Source organism: Equus caballus, chromosome 15 (assembly GCF_041296265.1).
Source record: "Equus caballus isolate H_3958 breed thoroughbred chromosome 15, TB-T2T, whole genome shotgun sequence".
Classification (NCBI taxonomy): Eukaryota; Metazoa; Chordata; class Mammalia; order Perissodactyla; family Equidae; genus Equus; species Equus caballus.
Window position 1 is genome coordinate 70,927,231 of NC_091698.1, and position 24,022 is coordinate 70,951,252.

The 24,022-nt window shown below is 42.5% G+C and overlaps 1 protein-coding gene and 1 long non-coding RNA gene across 6 annotated transcripts in view; one reads left to right on the forward strand and one right to left on the reverse strand.

The window, feature by feature from the left end:
- Positions 1-23,359, reverse strand: part of LOC102147624 (uncharacterized) — a 30,584-nt gene extending 7,225 nt beyond the window's left edge. The window contains exons 1-2 of the long non-coding RNA XR_288435.4: positions 23,167-23,359; positions 11,901-12,007 (exon numbers count right to left, since the gene is read on the reverse strand). This is a non-coding gene — a long non-coding RNA (uncharacterized lncRNA). The remainder of the gene's footprint in view (positions 1-11,900; positions 12,008-23,166) is intronic.
- Positions 1-24,022, forward strand: part of THADA (THADA armadillo repeat containing) — a 307,941-nt gene that overhangs the window by 237,408 nt on the left and 46,511 nt on the right. For all 5 annotated transcript variants that reach the window (XM_070235533.1, XM_001498963.6, XM_070235534.1 and 2 more), the window contains 3 exons: positions 19,058-19,440; positions 20,312-20,430; positions 20,775-20,847. In XM_070235533.1, coding sequence (XP_070091634.1) covers positions 19,058-19,440; positions 20,312-20,430; positions 20,775-20,847 — 575 coding nt within the window. The remainder of the gene's footprint in view (positions 1-19,057; positions 19,441-20,311; positions 20,431-20,774; positions 20,848-24,022) is intronic.

Here is a 24,022-nt window from a genome sequence, read left to right on the forward strand (position 1 = left end):
GTATTATTAAAATTAATTTCACCTGTTTCTTTTGACTCTTAAAAACGTAACTACTAGAAAATCGAAAATTCCATATAGGGCTCATACTATATTCCTGTCCGACAAGTACTGATTTTGTCCAGTCCTTTGGGAATTGCCCTCATAAACCACAGGATATATATGTATGTGTGTATGTATCTAGGTCTATGTTTATGAATGTATGTATCCTATAATACATCCACACAAATAGTGGTAACAAAGTTTCCTCCTTTGAAGATGAATTAAGATTTTTAGAACTAACCAAATGTCAAATAAAATGCTGATTAAGATGGATAGCACTGTTTAGGGTAAAAATAAACTGTGAGCTTAAAGTAATGAAATCTATTCTTGTGTGTTTCATAAATTGTTTCCAAAAGCAGTTTGAACAATAGCTAAATATATCGCCCAACAAGGTGATCACTTACTTGGATGTATAGAATTCAAGATAATGTCATGACATTACCTTATAAGTACCTAGAAGAATGGATCATGCCGTACATTCTTTGTACCCCAGCTAAGTACACAGCAGGCCCTCATTAAATGGGTTTGTTATTAACTGATTGATTGAAATGCAGAGTTTTCCTCAGTTTTTAGAATAGTAACAGTTGTCATCAAGATACAATCTTAGGGGCTGGCCTGGTGGCGCAGTGGTTAAGTGTGCACGTTCCACTTCGGCGGCCTGGGGTTCCCCAGTTTGGATCCCGGGTGGGGACATGGCACCACTTGTCAAGCCATGCTGTGGCAGGCATCCCACATATAAAGTGGAGGAAGATGGGCACGGATGTTAGCTCAGGGCCAGTCTTCCTCAGCAAAAAGAGGAGGATTGGCAGCAGATGTTAGCTCAGGGCTAATCTTCCACAAAAAAAAAAAAAAGATACAAATCTTATTTAAATTCATACATCAATCAGATGTAAATTCATTTTCCGAATTCAAATCAGATGATTATATCGTGTGTATGTGTTCATAAATATCTATATATCTACGTCCATTATTAGCTCACAAAGCTCAGAGTAGGGAGTATGCCACATAGGCTCTCAAGCCAGATCCCTGGGTTTGAATCCCAGGTCTGCCATTTACTAGCTTTGTGACCTTAGGCAAGTCGTTTAATCTCTTTGAGACACTTTTTCTTAATTGTAAATGGGAATAGTAGTAGGATCTGTCTCTTAGCATCAACTAATACATGCAAAGCCCCATGTAAAGAATGTGCTTTGCATGGCACAGAATAAGTGCTCAGTAAGCTTTAACTAGCACTAATATTATTATCATCATTATCATTATCATTAGATGGAAAACATGCATCTAATCCAGTCCCCTGCAGCCTGGCAGAATTATGCTTTACCCCTCACATTCACAATTCTCCTTGTATTCTTAAACGTCTTCAGGAAAGAAGAAATGCCTGCTTTTCTAGGAAAACACTGGCATAGAATGTCAGGAATCCACGTTGGAATTTACTTGTTTAGGGATGTTCCCGCCCCTCTGACTGATCCAGAAAAGAATCATTTTTTGTTGTTTTCAATCATCAGACATGACATGCTAGCATCAGGCGTGTTGGGCACCTGTATCTGGAGATACTTATGAAAATGTCTTGGGCTTATAAGTAAGTAGATGCAATAAGGGCTTACAGATGCTTTATAAAGGAAGTGTGTGTGGGATCCACTTGAGGCACTAAAGAATGAAAGGTCATTTCTCCTTGGGAGGGAAGGAAAAGCTTCATAGAGGAGGAGGTGGTTGAGCGGAGTTTTGAGACTGAGTAGAGATTCACCAGAGGGACGAGATGGAGGTGGGCATTAAAGCCAGAAGGAGGAGCATGGCCAAAGCCACAGAGGCACAAGTCAGCACAGCCTTCAAAGAGCTAGGCCAGTGCAATTGGGATGTTGGATTCAAGGCCAAGCAGATGTGACTAGAAGTGAGACTGGGGCGGCAGGAGCTCAATCATGGAGGGCCTCATAGGCCGAAGTCTAAGGAGCTTGGACTTGACCCTGCAGACAAAGGAGATTATTGGAGGAGATAAGACAGAGAGTAGGGTCATATGGTTTTTAAGACAAGGTGACATTTCTTTCTCTGCTCACATCCTCATAGGTTTCTTAGGATCCTTATGGAGCTAAGTTCCTATTGTCAGTGAAGAAAAGTCTAGCCAAGAATTCCTTTACAGAATGTCAGAGAGATTTGTCCAGGCGTTGTGATAATCAGTATTAGGGTTTTGGGAGGTGGAGGTTGGGGAGTGCAGGACCAGACTAACGTCTGAGGCAGCACAATACTGAAAATGGTTGTTTTAGAATGGTGTGATTATAGGGGGGTTTCTTCCTCTTATTTTCCATTTTACTTATTTTACACAGCATAATTTTGTTTTATTCATGTGTGTGTGTGTGTGTGTGTGTGTGTACGTGTATTTCAACAGTAAATGTATCTAAATTTGAATCTTGAAAGAGCTAATGATTCCAAAAGAAATGAAGCAATATCAATTTCAGGGAGAGTTTTTTGGGTGGAAGAGGATCTGCCCGTCTCCTCTCCAACACTGTCCTGTAAGTGACCTTGGAAGCCTGTTCCTCCCCCTAAAGTGTCTTAGAACCGCGTTGGAGGGCTGAGGGCATGAAACAACGAGAGAAACAGTGAAGGAGAAAGGCAGAGAAGATGATTAGAAAAGCTTAAGATAATGATGTGTTTTGCGTAATTCAAACTTTTATCTTAGTACTTCCCAATCATTTGAGGTTTCCTCAGCCATTAACTAGGTTTTAAAAATTCCAAATCTGGGGGTTTTGTTTTGGATTGTAAAGTGATTTAAACCCACAAGGACTCTCTGTCCCCTGTATTCTTTTTCCTCTTCTGAGTCCAGCTGTCACCATTAGTATATATCAGTTTCCTGCTGCAAAGAAAATTACAGTCTCCGGTTGGAGTTGGGGGGGTGAGGCAGAGAAGGCGGACTGCACGCGGCCTCAGAGGCTGGTTCCAGCCTGGACAGGGACGTGATCACGGAGAGCTCTCCTGCTCATTTTAAACCCAGCTTAAACTTATTTGCTCTCAGGTTGGAAATTTTCCATTGAAATGTCTATTTACTGAAACACTCTCTGAGACCTGACTAAACATTTACCCCCTTTTTTCTGAGAGATGGACTTTCTATTTCTCTCTTATGCCCACACCCCTTCAATTTGTGTGTTTCACAGCTACTGAATTGAACATTTTTTTTTTTTTTTAAAGATTGGCACCTGGGCTAACAACTGTTGTCAGTCTTCCTTTTTTTTTTAAGGATTGGCACCTGGGCTAACAACTATTGCCAATATTTTTTTTTTTCTGCTTTATTTCCTCAAACCGCACCCCCCCCCCACCCCGCCCCGCCCCCCCACCCCCACCCCCACCCCCATCCCGCCCCGCCCCGCCGCTGGTACACAGTTGTATATCTTAGTTGCAGGTCCTTCTAATTGTGGGATGTGGGACGCTGCCTCAACATGGCCTGACGAGTGATGCCATGTCCGCGCCCAGGATCCGAACCCTGGGCAGCCGCAGCAGAACGCATGAACTTAACCACTCGGCCACGGAGCCAGCCCCCGAACGTTTTCTTTTACTAAGTATTTAAACAAATATCTTACCTATTTGCACTTCCTGAGTTTTTTTTTAAAGTATTCTCAATTACTGTATTTTTTAATTTTTAATTTTTTTTTTTTGAGGAAGATTAGACCTGAGCTAACATCTGTCAATCCTCCTCTTTTTGCTGAGGAAGACTGGCCCTGAGCTAACATCCGTGCCCATCTTCCCCCACTTTTTATACACGGGACACCTGCCACAGTATGGCTTGCCAGGCGATGGCATGTCCGCACCTGGGATCCGAACCGGTGAACCCCAGGCCACCGAAGCTGAACATGCAGACTTAACCGCTGCACCACTGGGCTGGCCCCTGACTTTCAATTTAAGTTCTCTTGCTGGGTTTCTGAGTGGATTTTTCTTTTCCTAGTCTCCATTTTACTAATTTTATGCAGCCTGGTTATTTCTTTTATAATTATATTGTGTATAATGTATTGAAATACCAATCTTGAAGAGGATTAGTTGATCCCAAAGAATTAAAGGAATGACAAATAACAATTTCATAGAAATGTTTGAGGTGGAGAAGGATTTGTCCATCCCACTCCACGTCATATAAGCCATCTCAGAAGGCTCTTTCCCTACCCCTGAAATGTGTACAGGATGCCCATCAGATTCTCATTTTCAGGAAACATTTTAAATATCGTCTTCCTGGTAGGGATCATAATAATTATAACCAACATTTATTAGCACTTAACTCTATGCTAAGCACCGTACCAAGCATTTTGGGTGGATTAATGAAGGAGGCAGTAGTGGTCCTTCATTTTAGACATTAGGAAAATAAGGCACAGAGAGAACTGCCCGATGTCACGTGTGTAGTCAGACAGCCAAGTCTGAGCTCTCCAGCCACCTACCCTGTGGCCCCACAGCACAGTGAGGACTAGTCAGGAAAACCACTCACTATCTCAGGGAGGGGTGCCCCGGAACCCTCTTGTTATTCAGCTTCCCCGGCTTCTGCCCCTCCTGCAGAACCCCCAGGCCTCAGGGAGCAGTCCCCTTTAGAGGAGCTTCCAGATCACATGTTTCTCTGGGGACTTTCTTGCCTATGTTTCTGTCTCCCATCCCGCAGGCGTGTGCATACCCAGGACTGGAGCAGTTACTAGAAAGAGAAAGCTTGGCCGCTCCCAGGTAGCCATCTGCCCTTTTTCCCTTTGAAAGTGGAGTTATGGCCACTGCATGAAACACTTCCCAATGCCAGGCTGCTGGTGACTGTTTTGTGATTTCTTTGTTAGCTGGGATTTATAGTTCAGATCTCATCATTCTGCCAAGTGCAATAAACATTTTGTTTTAACTGGAATGTAACTTTTATTATTGTTATTATTTTTCTTCTAAATGCCTTAAAAGTGACCGGTTTGTGAGTATGAAGTCAGAATCCCTAAATAATCTAAATGCCAAATCAGTGTGGTTTGTAGATGTGTAAGGTTAGAAGACAGGCTCTCATTTATTGCTGCTTGTATTTATATAATGGAAGTTAGGTAACGTAAACCCTCCCAAAGGCTGGCTTAGATGCTGATGATGGTTAAATGGTAAAGTCTGTGAGAAGTGTTCAACAGTCCCTTGTATTTGTACTGCCTAGAACATGAATAATAGATGTGTGACATGAATAAATATAAGGTCAATGATTTTTATGACATTAACTTCCTTTACCTAAGTTCCTGGGAAATATAGCCAAACAATTACAGAGAATAAAAACATTAGCAACTTACAAACACCTGCTTTGATTATTTGGTCTAATTAGGTTAAATTTAACCAATCCCATCTGAACAAATTGAAAACAATTCTTATCTGTTCCCTTGGTTGTGCACTTTTATCGGCGCTGGCTGCAGATGTGTCTAATATGACACAGTTGGTGCTATTCTCTCAGCTCTGAGTGGGAGATAAAAGGGAATTGAGAACATACTTTTAGAGTCTTCTGGGGACTTTGTATTTCTGGCCCTGCAGCTAAGAAATTTCAAGGAAAAAAAACAGCCTTTGTTGTCAGTAAATTAGCTGCTTTTCTCCAAAACACTGGGACTGTCATCTGAACTGTTGCTTTTGCCAAAAGTATCTTTCCCAGGGAACAGTGAACTCCTGAAATAAGCGGATGACTCCTAGCTGCCTTTCGGAAGTCAGAATAATACAGGATGTGTTATTAGATTGCTAGGTTGATGTGGTGTTTACCCCTCATTAATTCCAAGCCTGGGGCTGAGTACATAGGTCCACAGTTCTTAGAACTCTAGAGTCTAGAGACCATTTAATCGGTAGGTAAAGTGGAAACCGTAGCAACTAAGTGACTTGCCCAAGGACACACAACTAGTTAGTGAAATAGTCAAGCTTTCCTGCTCATGGTCCGCTCTCCATTTCCATGACCAAAATTAAGGGTCTTGTAATAGTGTGAGAGTTGGGCTGAATGTCTGGATCTGTAACAGAACCATGTCATGAAACCTTAGGACCCTACCCTAGGAGTAAAATACTATTCAAATGAGCAACTGGGGTCTCAGAACATTTGTGATTTCAATTTTCCTGTGTGGTCTTGTCTTGCCCCACTCCAGCCCCTCTGCATCACAGATAACATGAAACTAGTTGCCCATGTCAATTACATTAGTTAAGCAAGTTGTTTTTGAAAGCTTATTCTAGACATTTCATATAAATGGAATCATACAGCATGTGGCCTTTTGTGTCTGGATCCTTTCACTTCACATAATGTTTTCAAGGTGCATCATGTTGTAGCATGAATCAACACTCTACTCTTTTTTATGGCTGAATAATATTCCATTGTATAGATGCACCACATTTTGTTTATTCATTCATCAGTTGATGGACATTTGGGTGGTTTCCACCTTTTGAATAATGATGCTATGAAGATTCCTGGACAACTTTTTGTGGGGAAATACGTTTTCAATTTTCTTGGCTATCCACCTAGGAGTAGAATTGCTGGGCCATATGCCAACTCTAAATTTAACTTTTTGAGGAATTGTGCCAAACAGTTTCCAAAGAGACTGCACCACTTTACATTCCTACCAGCAACGCATGAGGTTTCCAATTTCTGCACGTCCTCAGCAACACTTGTCATTGTCCATGTTTTTTATTACAGCCATCCTAGTGGGTGTGACGTGGTATTTCATTGTGCTTTTGATTTGCATTTTCCAAATGGCTAACGATATGGAGCATCTTTTCTAGTGCTGATTGGCCATTTGTATATCTTCTTTAGAGACATGTCTATTCAGATTCTCAGCCCATTTTTAACTTGGTTTATATATTTCTTTATTCTTGAGTTGTAAGAGTTCTTTATATATACTAGATATTAATCCCTTATCAGATATATAATTTGTAAGTATTTTCTCCCATTCTGTGGGTTGCCTTTTCACTTTCTTGATAATGTCTTTGATGTACAAAAGTTTTTAGTTTTGATGAAGTCCACTTTATCTATTTTTTCTTTTGTTGCTTTTGCTTTTGATGTCATATCTAAGAAATCATTGCCTAATCCAAGGTCACAAAGATTTACACCCATTTTTTTTTTCTTAGGAGTTTTATACTTTTATCTCTTAACATTTAGGTTTCTGATCCCTTTTGAGTTAATTTTTGTATTTGGTGTGAGCTACAGGTCCAACCTCATCCTTTTGCATCTGGCTATCTATTTGTCCCAGCACTATTTGTTGAAAAGACTTATTCTTTCCCTATTAAATTGTCTTGGAACCTTGGTCAGAAAATCAATTGACCATAAATACATGGGTTTATTTGTGGACTCTCAATTCTATTCCATTGATCTATATGTCTGTCCTCATGTCAGGACCACACTGTCTTGATTATCATGGCTTTATAGTAGCTTTTGAAATCAAGATATATAAGTCTTCCAACTTTGTTCTTTTTCAAGATTGTTTTGGCTGGGTCCCTTTCATTTTCATACACATTTTAGCATCAGCTTGTCAATTTCTGCAAAAAGAAAAGAAAAACCAGCTAGGATTTTAATAGGTATTGTGTTAAATCTGTAGGTCAGTTTGAGTCTTGTCATTATAACAATATTATGTCTTTAGATATTCTGATCAGAACACACGATGTCCTTCCATTTATTTAGATCTTTTTCAGTTTCTTTCAGTGGTTTTGTAGTTTTCAGTGTACACATCATGAACGTCTTTTGTTAAAAAAATTTATTCATATTTCATTTTTTTGATAGTGTTGTAAATGAAATTACTTTCTTAATTTCCATTTTGGATTGTTCATTGCTACTGTATGGAATTACCATTGATATGTGTATATTAATCTTTTATCCTACAACCTTAGTGATCTCATTTGTTTGCTCTGATAGGTTTTTCTGTGGACTCTTTGGAAATTTCTCTATATGAGATCATGTCATGTGCAATAGAAATAGGTTTTACTTCTTCCTATCCAATCTGGATGCTTTTAATTTATTTTTCTTGCCTAATTGCTCTAGCTAGAACCTCCAGTACAATGTTGAATAGAAGTGGCAAGAGCAGACATCCTTGTCTTGTTCCTGATCTTAGAGGAGAGCTTTTGGTCTTTCACTGTTAAGTATGGTGTTAGCTGTGGGTTTTTCATAAATGCCCTTTATTAGGTTGAAGTTGTTCCCTTCTATTTCTAGTTTGTTGAGTGTTTTCATCATGAAACGGTGTTGGATTTTGTCGAACTCTTTTTCCGCATCTGTTGAGATGATCATGTGATTTTTGTTCCTTATTAATATGGTGTGAGTCATGATTTTTTATTGCTGAGTAGTACCCCATTATATGTATGGTTTGTTTATTTTAATTCACCGGTTGAAATATATTTGGGTGTTTCCACTTTTTGGAAATTGTGAATAGCGTGGCTCTGAGCATTCACATAGAAGTGTTTGTGTGGTCGTATGTTTTCATTCCTCTTAAGTAAAACCTAGGAAGGAGATTACTAGGTCATGATGAAGATTGTTTAATGTTGTAAGAAACTGCCAAACTCTTTTCTAAAGGGGCTTACCATTTTGCATTCCCACCAGCACTGAATGAGAGGTACACTTGTTCTGTATCCTCACCTAGACTTGGTTGTCCCTCTTGTTAATTTTAGCCATTTTAGTAGGGGTATAGTAGTGTCACTTGAAGTTCTCTTTCATTTTTTGCATACAAATATCTATTGTTCCAGCACCATTATTTTTTTTAATATTTTTTCCTTCTCCTTTTTCCTCTCTTTCTGGGATTGCACTCATATGTATATTAGGTCACTTGAAGTTGTCCCATAGATGACTGGTGCTCTGGGATTTTTTCTATCTGTGTTTCGTTTTTAATAGCCATAAGTCAGGGAATGGTTCCAGGTCTTACATTCAAATGTTTAATCCATTTTGAGTTAATGTTTGTATATGGTGTCAGATAATGGTCTATGCTGCTTTTCTTCTAATGTTGGATTTTTCCTTTCTTGTAAGGTGACTTGTCAGCCATAAGTCAGCCATAAGAAACGATGAAATCTGGCCATTTGTGGCAACATGGATAGACCTTGGGGGTATTATGCTCAGTGAAATAAGTCAGAGGGAGAAAGTCAAATATTGTATGATCTCACTCATAAGTAGAAGATAAAAACAACTACAAACACACACACAGAAACAGATTGGATTGATGGGAGGAGGGCAAAAGGGCTGATTAGGCACATGTGCTGATGGAGTGTAAACAGTCTTTGGTTGGTGAACATGATGTAATCTACACAGAAAACAAAATATTATGGTGTACACGTGAAATTTATAAAATGTTATAGACCAATGTTATCGCAACAAAAAAATAAAAATAATTTTTTAAAAAACTATATTATGCGATGGTTTTCAGCTAGGATTTTGTGATATGCTTTTTATTAAAAAAAAACGTATATCAGGTCTCTAAAATGAATTTGCTAAAAAAAAAAAAAGAGAGAAAGAAAGAAAAGCAGCTACCAGGATGTAAAATTGATAGCAAGAACAAAGAACTAAAAATGGCTATCGCATCCATAGTAGGAAACAGAGCTTCTGCTCGTCCCATGGCCCAGGTACACTTACTCCCAGGCTCACCTCCGTTGCTCATCTGGCTCATCACATTTGCCTAACTGCCCCCTCCATGTTGGGGCTGGACTTCACATTAAATAGCGTTCCTAGTCCATCCAGGTTCTGTTGGATTTGCCAGCTGTAGACTGCACCTTGCAGCATCGCTCCTACAAGGGTTGGCCTGCACTCCAGTGATGCTGGGAACCTCCAGTTTGAGAGGATGTTTCTCCCAGAAACTGTAAACTGTAGTTCGGGCAAGGGACTGCGATAGGTGGTCCTAGCTCCTCTCTTACTACAGGTGAGACAACAAAGGTTAGCCCCAGTTATTTAAAGGAATCTTCCCAGCCAGCAGACACTCAAGCTGGTTTACACTGTATCTCATTGCCTAAGGGTGGAAGAGACGTCCCAGGTCCTATAAGGTTAAATTGAACAGGGGTGTTGAGGTGTGATGATAGGGAAATTTCCAATTTCTCAGTCTTGTCCTTGGGAGAATTCACTGACAAAGAACCAGAAGCAGTGTATGCTTAGAAGTAATTTTATGTTTGTGTCTTTGGGTTGTCCTGTGTTTTTCCACGAGTATTTCCTGACTTCCTCCCTGTGCTGGGCAAAGGCAGGGATGGGATGGTGGGTGGAGGCAAGAAATAAAAGATACTGTCCCACCCAGTGCCTGATGAGCTCATTTTTAGCCTACCGAAATCCTTGAGAGCTCTCCTGACTTGCTATCTCCCAAGCCGCAGGGACTGTGTTTTTATTTTATGGGTTGACAAGTTAGTCTTCAAATAGCATTCTCGAAAGCTCATCCTCCTTCCTCAACTTAAAGAGTACATGCCTTGGCGAATATACTGGGGGCAAGGGAAGGAAGGATTGTTTGCAAAGGGGTGTGTGTCAGGGGCCCACGCCTGTGTAAGCAGGACGTGAAGGGCCTCAGAGACCTAGAAACAAAAGTAGGCAAGAAATGAACAACCGGCAGCAGTTCAGAGTGCTCCTCAAGACACAGTCAGTCTCCAGATCATTCTGCCAGGTCATTCTGCATGTGTGTATCTGGGGGGCCCCTAGGGTCAGGATTACAGTCTACTGGGAGGGGCAGAGGATAAATAGAAGAATGGAATTTCCCTTCGATAAGGAGAAGCCAAGATTTAGTAAATCAGTTGATTTGTTGTTGTTCCTATGGTTTCCTTTTCTCTCCAAATATAATTTTTTTGAGGAATTGCAAAACAGGACATTAACATTCACAGAGTGTACAAATGATCTGTGATTATTTTTAGAACCAGTTTGTCAGCTGTTTCCGATAAGAACTTTTGTTGGATCTGATTACAGATCTCTGACCAGAGCTACAATTCTTTGAAACAGAAGAAGCTGGCCATCTCCCTACACATGAAAAGTGAAATCTGCTTTGTATTTTCTCGCCCCTACATTTTTGAGGAGGATAGAGGTTCTGGGAGAGAGGAGGAGGCTGGAGGAAAGTACAGAGCAATTACATCTGCACAGTTTTCTTGACCCAGTGGTATCGGAGAATTCAGAGCCTTTACAGTATATCAAAAAGGAATTTGTTCCTTCATTCGTGGCAGAGGGAACAGTGTATGCAAGGTCAGGCAGAATAAAGAACCGTCCTCTCAGGCTCAGTGGCAGGTGACCACTATAGTAGCACAATCAATATCATTGCCGTTTACACAGTATCCCCAGTAAGTGACTTATTCCATAGCAGTAGAACCCTTTTTTTCTGTTTGGTTGGCCTTTTTAGTCCTAAGGAGGATCCCTCCCCCTTCATGGGTACTGTTTGCTACTTATAAGTAGAACAAGTTTGCTGTGATTACTGGGAATTTTGCTTCCCCATAGCCATCTCTACTGGGGCCAAGAAAATGCCGTCACTTTGGGCCTGTATACTTCTTCCCTCTTGCCCCTTTATTTTGGCCAGTTCAACACAAAGCAATCAGGCTATCTTTTTTTTTTTTTGAGGAAGATTAGCCTGGGGCTGACTACTGCCAATCCTCCTCTTTTTGCTGAGGAAGACTGGCCCCGAGCTAACATCCATGCCCATCTTCTTCTACTTTATACATGGGACACCTACCACAGCATGGCTTTTGCCAAGCGGTGCCATGTCCGCACCCAGGATCCGAACTGGCGAACCCCAGGCCACCGAAAAATGGAATGTGGGAACTTAATCGATGCACCACCGGGCCAGCCCCACAATCAGGCTATCTTGATTCATGCCATACCAGTGAAGGCCAGGAACTGTATAATGTTCAGGAGCTCTTTGTTGAGTACTAGATGAAGGGGTTGACTTATGATTAGGGGCCATGATGTACAAAAACAAATACCATTAAACACTAGAATTACATACCTTCAGCGTGGATAGATGTTTATACTGTAAGAAGCACGGATGATCTCAGATGGTCTGAGGTAGTGGTTCTTAAAGTGTGGTCCCTGCATCAGCAGCATCACCATCACCTGGGAATTTGTGAGAAATGTAATTTGGGGGGTGCCCTGCCCCAGACCGACTGAATCAGGAACTCTGGAGGTAAGCATGCTAAAGTTTAAGAGCCATGGGTCTGAGGTAGCAGCACAACCATCCTTCTGGGAAAGTGCTCAGTGATTGGAATGCCAGGTGAAACTGCCTTCTCTTTTTTAATTGTTATTTTCCAGTCTCTCTCCCTCTCTCTCTCTCTCTTTGCCTTGTACTTAGAGTTAAATTCACCTAAATTAAATGCTCTTATGGTGAAACTCCACTGTATCCATAATTATGTGGTAATGATATCATCAACGTTTTTTTCCAGAATGCCCTTGTTAAAGCTTTTAGAGTAACATGCATCTTTTAAAATTATGTTGATTTTTTTAAAAGAAATTTTAGCAAACCTCTGTGAGTAGCTCAGAAAATCAAAGATGAATGACCCACAGTCCTGCCCTTTGGGGCTATACTGCTCCTCTGGGGTGGACACAGACCCCGCTAAACAATAAAACAGGATTTGTGAAATATGACACTGTCCCTGCTCAAGGTATGTGCTGCTGTTAAATCTTCTTTCAACAGCCAGGTCGAGGGGCTGGCCCGGTGGTGCAGCGGTTAGGTTCCCATGTTCCGCTTTGGCGGCCCCAGGTTCACTGGTTCGGATCCCAGTGTGGACATGGCACCGCTTGGCAAAAAGCCATGCTGTGGTAGGCGTCCCACGTATAAAGTAGAGGAAGATGGGCATGGATGTTAGCTCAGGGCCAGGCTTCCTCGGCAAAAAGAGGAGGACTAGCAGTAGATGTTAGCTCAGGGCTAATCTTCCTCAAAAAAAAAAAAAAAAAAACAGCCAGGTCAATGTTAGCGCCCTACCTTGGTTGGTTAGGGATTGGCAGCTGTGATATCCAGTTAATTTAGCGATCACCATTCAGGTTGCAGACATAACACTGAAAGCTGCAACTTGCCAAAGAACCGCTAAAATAACACATTTGAGATTACCAGAGGGAATTGTGTGAATGGACCACTGTGCTCCTTGTCCTGAGGGACCCGGCAAAGGCCCTTCAGTTCCTCCCTAGGATCTTTCTGTTCAGGGTAGTCATGCTGTCCAAACAGATCAACCTCAGGAAATAGCCATCAGCTTCTCCAAAGCTGCCGTTCACTAGTGCTGGTGCCCGGTGCTGTTTTCACAATAAAACTATAGCAAAATTGGGCCAGCCCTGGTGGCCTAGTGGTTAAGTTTGGCGTGCTCTGCTTCGGCCACCAGGGTTGAGTTCCTGGGCGCGGACCTACACTATTTGTCTGTCAGTGGCCATGCTGTGGCGATGGTCCATATACCAAAAAAAGAGGAAGATTGGTAACAGATGTTAGCTCAGGGTGACTCTCCCTCAACAACAACAAAAAAACCTATAGCAAAATGACACTGTAGCAAATTTTTCTTATAGCCAAATTTCTTTAAAGAATTGTCTTTTATGATGATACTACAAATTTACTATGTTTTTGATGTTGATAGCCTTTCTTTCATGAAATGATAATGGATGGTAGATTTTTAACATCCTTATTTTACAAAATAAAAAGTTGGCAACTTATCCAGTCTGTCACATTGTTTTTGACATTTTATTGGTCCTTGAATTCCAAACTTGGGAATCATTTCTCCATTGAACCAGGACATAGCACAGCAGGAGGTACTGTCCTTCCAAGTGAATCCAGCTGCTAAGCCATTCCTTTGAAGGCTAGAAATATGCTTGCCGTAAGAAGAAAAAAAAGTTAATTTCAAAAGTGAAATCAAATTGGATGTGTAGAATCAGTCACACATACTTGGGTGACTAAAATGACTACACTGATGGGAAAATCCAAGGACGTTCCAAACAAGGAGAGCTGGGAAAAGCTCCAATTAATAAGAGTTTGCAAAAATCATCTAATTTGTGAAAAATAAGTTGGGGCCATTAAAGGAGAGACTTGATTCTTTCATTGGAACACTTGGCTTTCCAAGAAAGACAGGAAGGAAGAAACATAAAGTAATCAAACTTGAAATTGTAAGTAGACAAGTTATCTTCTAGAGAAGAGGATTGTTAAACCCCAGACTGAGGAATCCCGTCAAAGAACTAGCTTCAGTTTTTGTGTCCTGCAGACAACAGGCACTCAGAGAAATGGAAATAAGTCCCCGTGTTGATCTAGACTTTGAAATGCATTTGGTAGGGCAAGACACAAAGCAGTGCTTTGCTGGAAAGAAGCCCTGGTTGTGAAAACCATTTGGTGAACTCTGCCTGCTTGTGGGCTGCAGAGCCGGGAAAACATTAGCTGTCACCCCCAGCTGCATGCTGGAATCACCAGGGTCACTTTACAACAGGCTTGCCCCAGAGATGCAGTTAAGTGTCCCCTGACGTGAGTGTGTTTCTAAAGCTCTTCGGATGGATTTAATGTACTTCCTGGCCTGAGAAACCTCTATGCTAGAGAGGAAAGCAATACGTCTGGTTTAGTCACTGCAGCCGCTTATGTTAAAGTACTGGGCATTTCTGACTCCAAGCTCTTGTTCCACCTAGAGACCCCCATCACTCTAGGCACTGGCAGAGAGAGTGTTCTGTGGTCCCCACTAAACTGGAACTCCGTGAGAGCGGAGCTTGGTCTTTCTCATTCACTGCTACGTCCTGGATCTAGAACAGAACCTGCACATAGGGAGGCAGTGCTGAAGGCCTGCCTGCCAGGGTCCTTTATGGTGCACATTCATTCTTTTCAATTATTGGTGATTTCCCCTCCTTTGGTGTTTTTATGTGTAAGAGAAGATGGGGTGTGGTGAATTTTCTAGTTCTTCACTATGGTGAAGTACTGGACTGTAATCAGCTGTGCTCTGCACCCCCTACCCACCCATAAACTCTACAAACCCCCGTGAAAGTCGTACCTTAGAAGTGTGGCTCTCAGCTGGAGTACATAGCAGAATTACCTGTTGGCTTCTTAAGACTACAGATGGCTGCGCCCAACTCGAAACCAATTGAATCAGAATCTACGAGAGGAGGATTCAGGCATGTGTGGTTGTAATAATCTCTGGTTAAGAACCATCACTTGAGGGCAGTGGTTTTCAAGGTACCTGGCCCAGCAGCGTCAGCATCACCTGTGAGCTGGTTAGAAATGCAGATTCTTGGCCCCCAGCCCAGACCTCCCGAATCAGAACCTTTTGGGCTGAGGCCCAGGCAGCAGTCCGCAGTTTAGCAGCCCTCGGGTGACTCTGACGCTCACCCAAGTTTGAGGAACTCTGCTTTAGGACATCTCTTTGGGTCTTGGTGCACAACAGAGAATGTTTTTTCTAAGCAGCAGTTTGAAGAAAGTGACTAAATGAATGTGTCATTTGATGATTTCCTAGCTTGTGGCTCTAACCTAACCTCTCCCAACGCTCCTCTGTTGACACATTAATTCAGGGAACCTATTTGCAGGTCTCTGTCTGCTCTCTCCTGACGCCCCCTGGAGCATGTGCCCTTTTCCTCCCCCAGTTAGGTACCTCTGAGCAGCCTTCAGGACCCATCTTAAATTTTGTTCCCTCCAGAAAGCCCTTTTGACACTTCTTCCAATAGAAAAAATAAGTGCCCATTGTATTCCTTTTGGTCATTCTTATAGCTTTTGTATTCTCTGTACCTACCATTTTCTGTGTTAGCTTAGGCAAGTAACAACCTCTCTGTTTCCTCATCTGTAAAATGGGAATAATAATAGTGCTAGCTCCATTAAATGAGTTAATACTTGTTGAAGTGCTTAGAATAATAGTGCCTACTTCATTAAATAAGTTAATATTTGTTGAAGTGCTTAGAATAATATTCAACAAGTGTCTTCTAAAAGTAGTTATTGGTTGGGGGAGGGTGAAAGGGGTCAAGGGGCACATGTATATGGTGACTGATGGCAACTAGACTTTTGGTGGTGAACATGATGCAGTCTATACAGAAGTCAAAATATAATGATGTACACCTGAAGTTTATATAATGTTATAAACCAATGTGACCTCCATAAAATAAAAAACAAATAAAAGTAATTATTATTCATAGCATTAAATAATCGGTATTAATATTCTATAGTGCATGGCACATAGATACTCAACAAATGTCAGCTTTTCTCACTAATAATTTTAGGGCACTAAGCATTTTCAATTTTGTAGTTATCTTTATCCTCCCGTTAGTTTTTGAGCTCTTTGACAGCAGGTAATTTTTTTCTCAACTCTGAATCTCTATAGCTCCCAAAGTACCTAATATATGCTCAATAAATGTTGATGGACTTATGCTGAACTCCACAGACAGTGTAGGCCAGAAAGTCCCAAAGGAGCCCTTCCTTTGTCCCCCTATCTCCTCCTTCTTTGGGGAGCACTTTCAGTCCCTGGCTTCGTGATGTCGTCCTTCCTCCAGGCCCTAGAGGAGGCAGGTGGGTCGGGGTGCCCAGTTCTTGAGTCCAGTGGACTACACACTCTGCCTGGAGTATCTCTTTGAGATAACAGGTTCCTCTGAAAATTATCCGGAATGGCCTAGACAGTTCTTCCTGTTTTTAATTGTTTTAAAGAGCAGATCTCCAAGCCATGTTTCTGACTCCTTGCCAAACAAATGAAACTCCTTTTTAATGCAGCGTTGTCCTCAGGGGGCGGTAGGTAGGAAGGCTAGGGAAGCCATACCTGGAGACCACGGTAGTGTGGTCTTTTCATTACTAAATTGTAATGGGACTAGGTTTTTAGGTATTGAAAAATAGAGATGATGACACAGAGGTTGAGGACCCCGACTGCCTGAGTTTCCCTGCTGCTTTGTAAAGATGGCTGCCCTCCTGCTTGAACCTGGGTTTCTGCAGAGTCTGAGTTAAGAGCACAGATGTGTCTGCAGTTGCAGCTGGCAGATGGTGGATGGTGGTCTCCGTGGGGCACAGTCATGTTGGAGCCTGAGCCCCCACTTTGCCTCTTGGGGTGAACTTCTTTTTGAAACAATCTGATGTGTAAGATGAGTGTTCTATAGTTTTCATGCCTGGATTATTGCAAGTTTTTCAATTTCAAGGAAGTTTTTTCCAACTGTTACCTTAATCTTTTACATTTTTATTATGTTTATGATAGTTTTCTAGAAGTCAGTAGTGTTCACTGAGTTATGAAATACCTAAATTTCAGTAAGGTATTTGATGAAGTCTATCCTAATGTTCTTATAGGTAAAATTCTGTGAACAGAATGCAAAGTTGGGAGGATTCATAACTGGGGAATGACTAGACCCAGAGAGAGCTGGTTAATGAATTGATGAGAGCTTGGAGTGGGATGGGGGACAGGGCCAGGCAGGGAGCCGACTGTAACACTTGCCAAAGACCTCTGTCCTCTACACTGGCCCAGCCCACATTTTTAGTAATTACTTGGTTGCGGGCATTTATGGCATGCTTGTTAAATTGAGGTTTACCCAACTTCTGTTGGATGATGAATGTGTTGTATGAAGAATCTGGGTTGTGGGAGGTACCCAAGATGCCTCCCCCAGTCAGTGCCCAGTGCTGCCAAGTTCATTCCTCAGTGCTTCTCACACCCCTCCTCTCCCTATCCCTTCCTTGCTTGAGGCCCTCCTCATTTCTCTCCTAGGCTATTGCAGCAGTCTTTTAACTGGTCTTCCTGCCTCTAATATTGTCCCCTCAGCAATAAGAACACTTCAGGGAACACATTTACTTGATCTTGTTGCTTAAAATAACCTCTCAGTGGCATTCCCTTGCCTGCAGAAGAATGTCCAAGTTCCTTCGCACGGCCTAGAAAGTTCTCCATGTCCTGCCCACAGAACTTCTCTGGCCTGGTCTCCTGCTCTTCCTCACCTTGAATCTTATGCTCGAGTGATGTCAGACTGCCTGTACTTCCCCACGTGGTCCATTCTGTTTCATGCCTTTGAACCTTTGCTCCCCTTTTGGTGGTTCCATTACGTTCTCCCCTCTCTTCCCCTTTAAGACTCAGATTTATTTACATCACTATATTGGATATGCCTAGCCATTCATTTCTCTTTCTCAGACTAGACTATAAACTTCTTAAGGGCAGTATTCTTACTTTATTTAGCACCCAGCACTTAATAAGCCAGCACTAAGTGTTTTTGATTATAACTGAGAATACAAAAAGATCTTAGCAATCTAAAAGGCAGACCATAAAACCTAACAGGGAGATAAAATTTAACAGCTATACTTGAGTTTAAAACAAACAAACAAAGAAAACTAGTCTCGATCTAAGTACTGAGCACAAGGTGGGAGAGAGATGACTCACCACCATCAGTAGACCATGTAAAAAAAGAAAGCCTGTGGTTTCAGTTGACTTTATGCTCCACATGAGTCAGCAGTGTGATGCAACTCCAGTAACCTGATGTCAGAACAGGGAAAGTAACAGTCCTGCTGGTCAGACCACGCGAGAGAGCCGTGTGCCGTTCTCCATACGAGGAGGTAAAGCAAGTCCAAAGGAAAGCAGCTGGAATAGTGAGAGAAGCTGAACCCCCTCGTATGAGGAAGAGTTGAAGGAGGTAGGGGTGTTTCATCTGGAGAAGACAGAGGGGGCATAATAAGTAAATGCCTAAGGGCTCACTAAGAACCTCAAAATGCAGAATTAGGCCAGCGCTGGAGTGGAAACTGAAAAGAACTTTATGACAATTAGATCTACTAACAATGGAATAGTCTGTCCTGTGAGCACCAAGTCACTGTAGGGTTCAACCGAGGGCCTCTGAGAAGAGGTGCTGCAGAGGGGATCTGAGCCCCCGAAGGAAAATTGGACTAGATGTCCTTTTATTCTGTTCAACTTTGAGGATTGGTGATACAGGAGGTCACTCAGTTCATATTTACTGAATATTGGGGAGGGGCGCCAGGAGCACATATTCTGATAGGAATGCCTTTTGTGCCCCTAGGGGAAAAATTGTGTATTACCTAGATAGAAATCACCTCTGGGCCAGAAGCCTTAGTGGGCTAGTCGCTTATTACAGCGTTCGTGTGATGTCTACTCAGGAAAGACATCTGATAATCCCACCCAGTGTATCCAGAACCTTGCGTTCTCCTATGTCCTTCTGTGGAACTTTGAATAAAGTGATAGCCTCTTTCCCTTTGCTTTGTAGTTCTGGAGCATCTTGGCTTCTGGGAGGAAGTCAGAAGGATCATCTCAGGATCAGAGCTGATAACAGGATTCCCCTATACCTTCACGGTGCCAGGCCTGCCCCAGTACCTCCAGAGCCTCACCAAACTAGCCATCGCCGCAGTGTGGGCAGTGGCGGCCCAGGCTGGAGAGCAGACAAGGGACGTTCCCATCTCCTTCTCTCAGCTCTTGGAGTCTTCCTTCCCTGAGGTGCGCCTGCTGACACTGGAAGCCCTGTTGGAAAGGTTCTCAGCAGCAGCAGCCTCTGAACCAAGAGAGAGGGGACTGCCGCTCTTGCTGTGGAACATGGGAGGGACGTTCTTAATGTTGGCTATGAAGGAAAATCATCCAGAATGCTTCTGTGAGGTAAAGTTTCTGGTGTACTGACCATCCCCTTCCACTCCCCAAACTCTTTGGCGAGCCCACTGGAGTGATAAGATCATGAAGGGAGGATTGGGTTTGGCTCCTCCAGGAGGAATAGGAAGAAGATTCAGCATCCAGAGCGCCTGGGCTCTCTTTGTGTGGTGGTTGGCATGGCTTCATGCATAGAAGGGCACTAAGAAAAGTGTTTGATGGTAATGGTATTGATGACAGAGATTAACCAAAGACAGAGATTGAGAGTAAGCCACTCAATGCTGTAGGAAACAAGACATTGAAAGTTGGCTGTAGGGGCCAGCCCCGTGGCACAGTGGTTAAGTGAGCACATTCCACTTCTCGGCAGCCCAGGGTTCCCCGGTTCGGATCCCAGGTGCTGACATGGCACTGCTTGGCAAAAGCCATGCTGTGGTAGGCGTCCCATATATAAAGTAGAGGAAGATGGGCATGGATGTTAGGTCAGGGCCAGTCTTCCTCAGCAAAAAGAGGAGGATTGGCAGCAGTTAGCTCAGGGCTAATCTTCCTCAAAAAAAAAAAAAAATGTGTCAGAGGGTAGTGTATGCTGACATGGCTGTTTGGGGGCACATGGCCACCTAGAAAGCGTAATCAAAAGGAAAGGACACTGACCTAGGAATCTGAGCATCTAGACTCTTATCAGGTCAGTAGGGTCCCTGAGTGTGTCACTGCTCCACCCTGTCTTGGTCTCCCAAAGGTATTAAAGGGGAAATAAGAAGTTAGTGGGAGCTTTTTGAAAGATAAATCCTCTCATCAGTACATGTGATTATTATTTAGCTTCTGGAAACTTTTTCCTGAGTTGTGTTTTTGTTTTTGTTTTGTTTTCCCTTGGATCTGGTTCACACAGATACTGAAAATTCTCCATTGCATGGACACCAGTGAGTGGCTGCCCCAGACAGAGCGCTGTATCCATCTAACCCCGAAGGAGTTCTTGCTGTGGATAATGGATATTGCTTCCAATGAAAGGTTTGCCTCCAACACTCCCTGTGCAAACTGGGGACCATGTGTGGGCCTGTCAGTCACTTATGTAATGAACTTGAGCACAGTCCTGGCCTGAGGACTCGAGTCCTGTGTTTCCTTTTAAGTTTCAGCCTAGGAGCATGTTCTAGGCTCAGGCAATAGATTGATGTCAGAGTTTCACATTAATAACCAGAAGACAGTTACTTCTGGAAGCGTTTATGTGGCTGTGAGGTGGAGATTTCCAGCATTCACATGCACACGGATTACAGACTAACTGCAAAAACCATTTGAATATCAGGATGTAAATATGTTTGATTTTATTTTGTGTGTTTTTGGCTTACTTTTTCCAGGTCTGAAACTCAAAGTGTAGCTCTGAGACTTGCCTCCAGAGTGGTTGCCCACTGCATGCAGGCGCATGAGGAGGTGAGGCTGATCCTGCCCCAGTGGTGGGGTCAGGCTGTCGTGCTCTTCTTTACCTGGGAGGTGTCAGCAGGAGTGAACTGTCCCAGTAGGCAGGATCACTGTGGTGTGATGTGGAGCCTCCACAAAAACGTCGCTCGTCTTGATTGTTCACTTTGGATATAACTTGTGAAGACTTTTGTGAGCACCACCTTTGGCATTCCTTTTCTCTTGTTCTGGGCTCATTTGCTTAGAGTCCATGAGGATAACACAACCTCCTCCCCGCTCCAGCACACACACACACAAGCCCAAACTCCTTGTTTTTTCCTATTTTCCTCGCTAGATTTTTTATTTAAAGAGGGAGCAAGCAAGTCATTTCCAAGGATTCCCAGTCACTAGGATTGCATCCTAGTCAACTAAGTATGAAAATATATCATGAAGGCTTAAATATTGCCCCAGAACATGGCTGAGCTGGCTCTGCTTGGAGGCCCAGATGTGCCCTATATGCCTTACATGTCCTCTAGGGGTGAGGTGGAACTAAAGTAATCAAAACAGCTTCCTGGGAGATGCCTTACGACAAATACGTGCATACTTAGGAGCATACAAGAAAGATGCCACCATTACAGAATTATTATAAGTAGAAAGCAGTGGGTACTACAGTAAAATTACCTGACGCTCTTGGTTACACATCACCACACTGTGATAGTGGCGGGATAACATTGTGGATTTCAATTTTTTACAGTAAAGCAGCACTGAGAGAGCAGTGGAGATACGAAGATGAACAAAGTGTAATGAGAGAAAAGGAGTGTTAGATCATGACATTAAATGTCACGACAGTAGGGAGGAGGCTGTGGGAACCCAGAGGAGGGAGAGAGTGTTCCAGGAGCCAAGGAAGACTGCCCAGATGAGATTGTGAAGTTCAGAGAGACTGGGGCAGAGGGTAAGGATTCAGCAGAAACAGTTTCCTTGAGTCTGTCACTCAAAGGCAGGCCGGGGCCAAAGCTAGGTGGTCACTAGGAGATACAAAAGCCGAAAGAAAGTCAGTTGTGTGTGTTGCTGAGGAGGGAGGGGTTTGTAGGAAGGCAGAAGATTTGCTGAAAAAATATAGCCCAGAGGGAAAAGAACAAGTTCTAAGAAAGAAGTCGCAGGGCAGCCTAACAAGTCTTCCAAGACATCGTTCTCATCTAAAGCTGTTTCAACCAGCTGTCATGTGCATCTTAAAGGCACTGCCTGGTACTCGAATGAAGTGATATTTGATGAAAATTGAGAGTTTTCCAGAGAGAGAAAAATTAACAAAACTGTAGAGAAACACATAAAAGAAGTTCCCAGGAAAACCTGGGTTTTTTTGTGCATTGGGAGTCAGCATCTTCCTCAGGGTCTAAGATGCTTATCAGTTTAGTTCCATAGATGTCCGTAGATGATCAGAGGAGCCAGTAGTCTCATTTTGAACATTTAAAGAGGCTTAGGGGCCGGCCTCGTGGCCGAGTGGTTGGGTTCGTCTGCTCTACTTTGGCGGCCCAGGGTTTTGCCGGTTCACTTCCTGGGTGCAGACATGGCACTGCTCATCCAGCCATGCTGAGGCAGTATCCCACATGCCACAACTGGAAGGACCCACAACTAAAGATATACAACTATGTACCGGGGGAGAGGCAGGGGGTAGTTTAGGGAAAAAAAGGAAAAGTGAAGTCTTTCAAAAAAAAAATAAATAAATAAAATAAAATAAAGAGGTTTAGTTGATAGGGGAAGTAAAGTACATTTGGAACAGTAATCCCCTTTCTAGAAAAAGTGAAAAACCAGGGTTTAAAACATGGAAACAACCCAAATGCCCATCAGCTGGTGAATGGGTAAACAAAATACAGTATATCTATACAATGGAATATTATTCAGCCATAAAAAAGCAATGAGGTACTGATACATCCTGTAGCATGGCTGAACCTTGAAAACATGCTAAGTGAAAAGAGCCAGTCACAAAAGACTAATGTTGTGTGATTCAATTTTTATGAAATGTCCAGAATAGGCAAATCCATAGAGACAGAAAGTAGATTTGTAGTTTAGGGCTAGGGGAGGGGGGAGATGACAGGATGAGAGGATGATAACTAAAGGGTACAAGGTTTCTCTTTTTGGTGATGAAAATCTTCTAAAATTGACTGTGATGATGGTTGCACATATCTGTGAATACACTAAAAACCATCGAATTGTATACTTTAAATGGGTGAAACGTGTGGTATGTGAATTAGATCTCAATAAAGCTGTTACTATAAAAAGACAAGAATAGGACTTTGTTTAAACAATAATATTAGTTAGGATGCTGCTTTAAATGTTGTAACAGAAACTCTTACTTACAGTGGCTTAACCCAGATAGAAGCAGTCCAAAGCAGACATGGTGGCTTCAGAGTGTTGGGCCCCCAGCCCCTTCTACCTTGCAGTTCTGCTTCCTCAACATGGCTTCCATTCATGGCCCCTTCCATCAGATGGTTGCTCCAGCTCTCATCATCTTGTCTTTGTTCAGCTAGCAGGAAAGAGAAACCCAGGAAGTGAAGGTCACACCTATTTCCGGATGCATGACTGAAAGTGCACAGATACCGTGTTTTTTTTTATGACATCCCGTTAGTCGGAAATCACGTTACGCCCAAATGCAAAGGAGTCTGGGAAATGTAGTCTTTAGCTGGGTGCCCACATGCCCATCCAAAAATCTGGGGTTCCATTACTAAAGCTGGAAGGAGTATCTGCTTATTGGGGACAAATATTATTTGCTGCCACAGTCTTTCCCCCAAATTTTGTCTTTATTGAAGTTACCAAATACACCAATGTTCTGAAAACCTGATTTGCATCAGAAAAGACTCAAAGAACTTCCTTGCTAGTTATAATGACTCCATATTACTGAAAGACAAGTCAGATTTTCTTCCCTGGGCTTGTTTATTTCACTCTAGTTGGGATGGAAAAGCAACTAAAAAAACCTTTCTTCCGACTGCAGTAAGAACTAATTTGCAGATCCAGTTTGGTGTACAGAGCTCATCTCTAATGCCCTGTCAGCCCCTGATGGCATCTTCTTTATTTTTTTGAGGAAGATTAGCCCTGAGCTAACATCTGCTGCCAATCCTCCTCTTTTTGCTGAGGAAGACTGGCCCTGAGCTAACATCCATGTCCATCTTCCTCCACTTTTTATATGTGGAACGCCTGCCACAGCATGGCTTGCCAA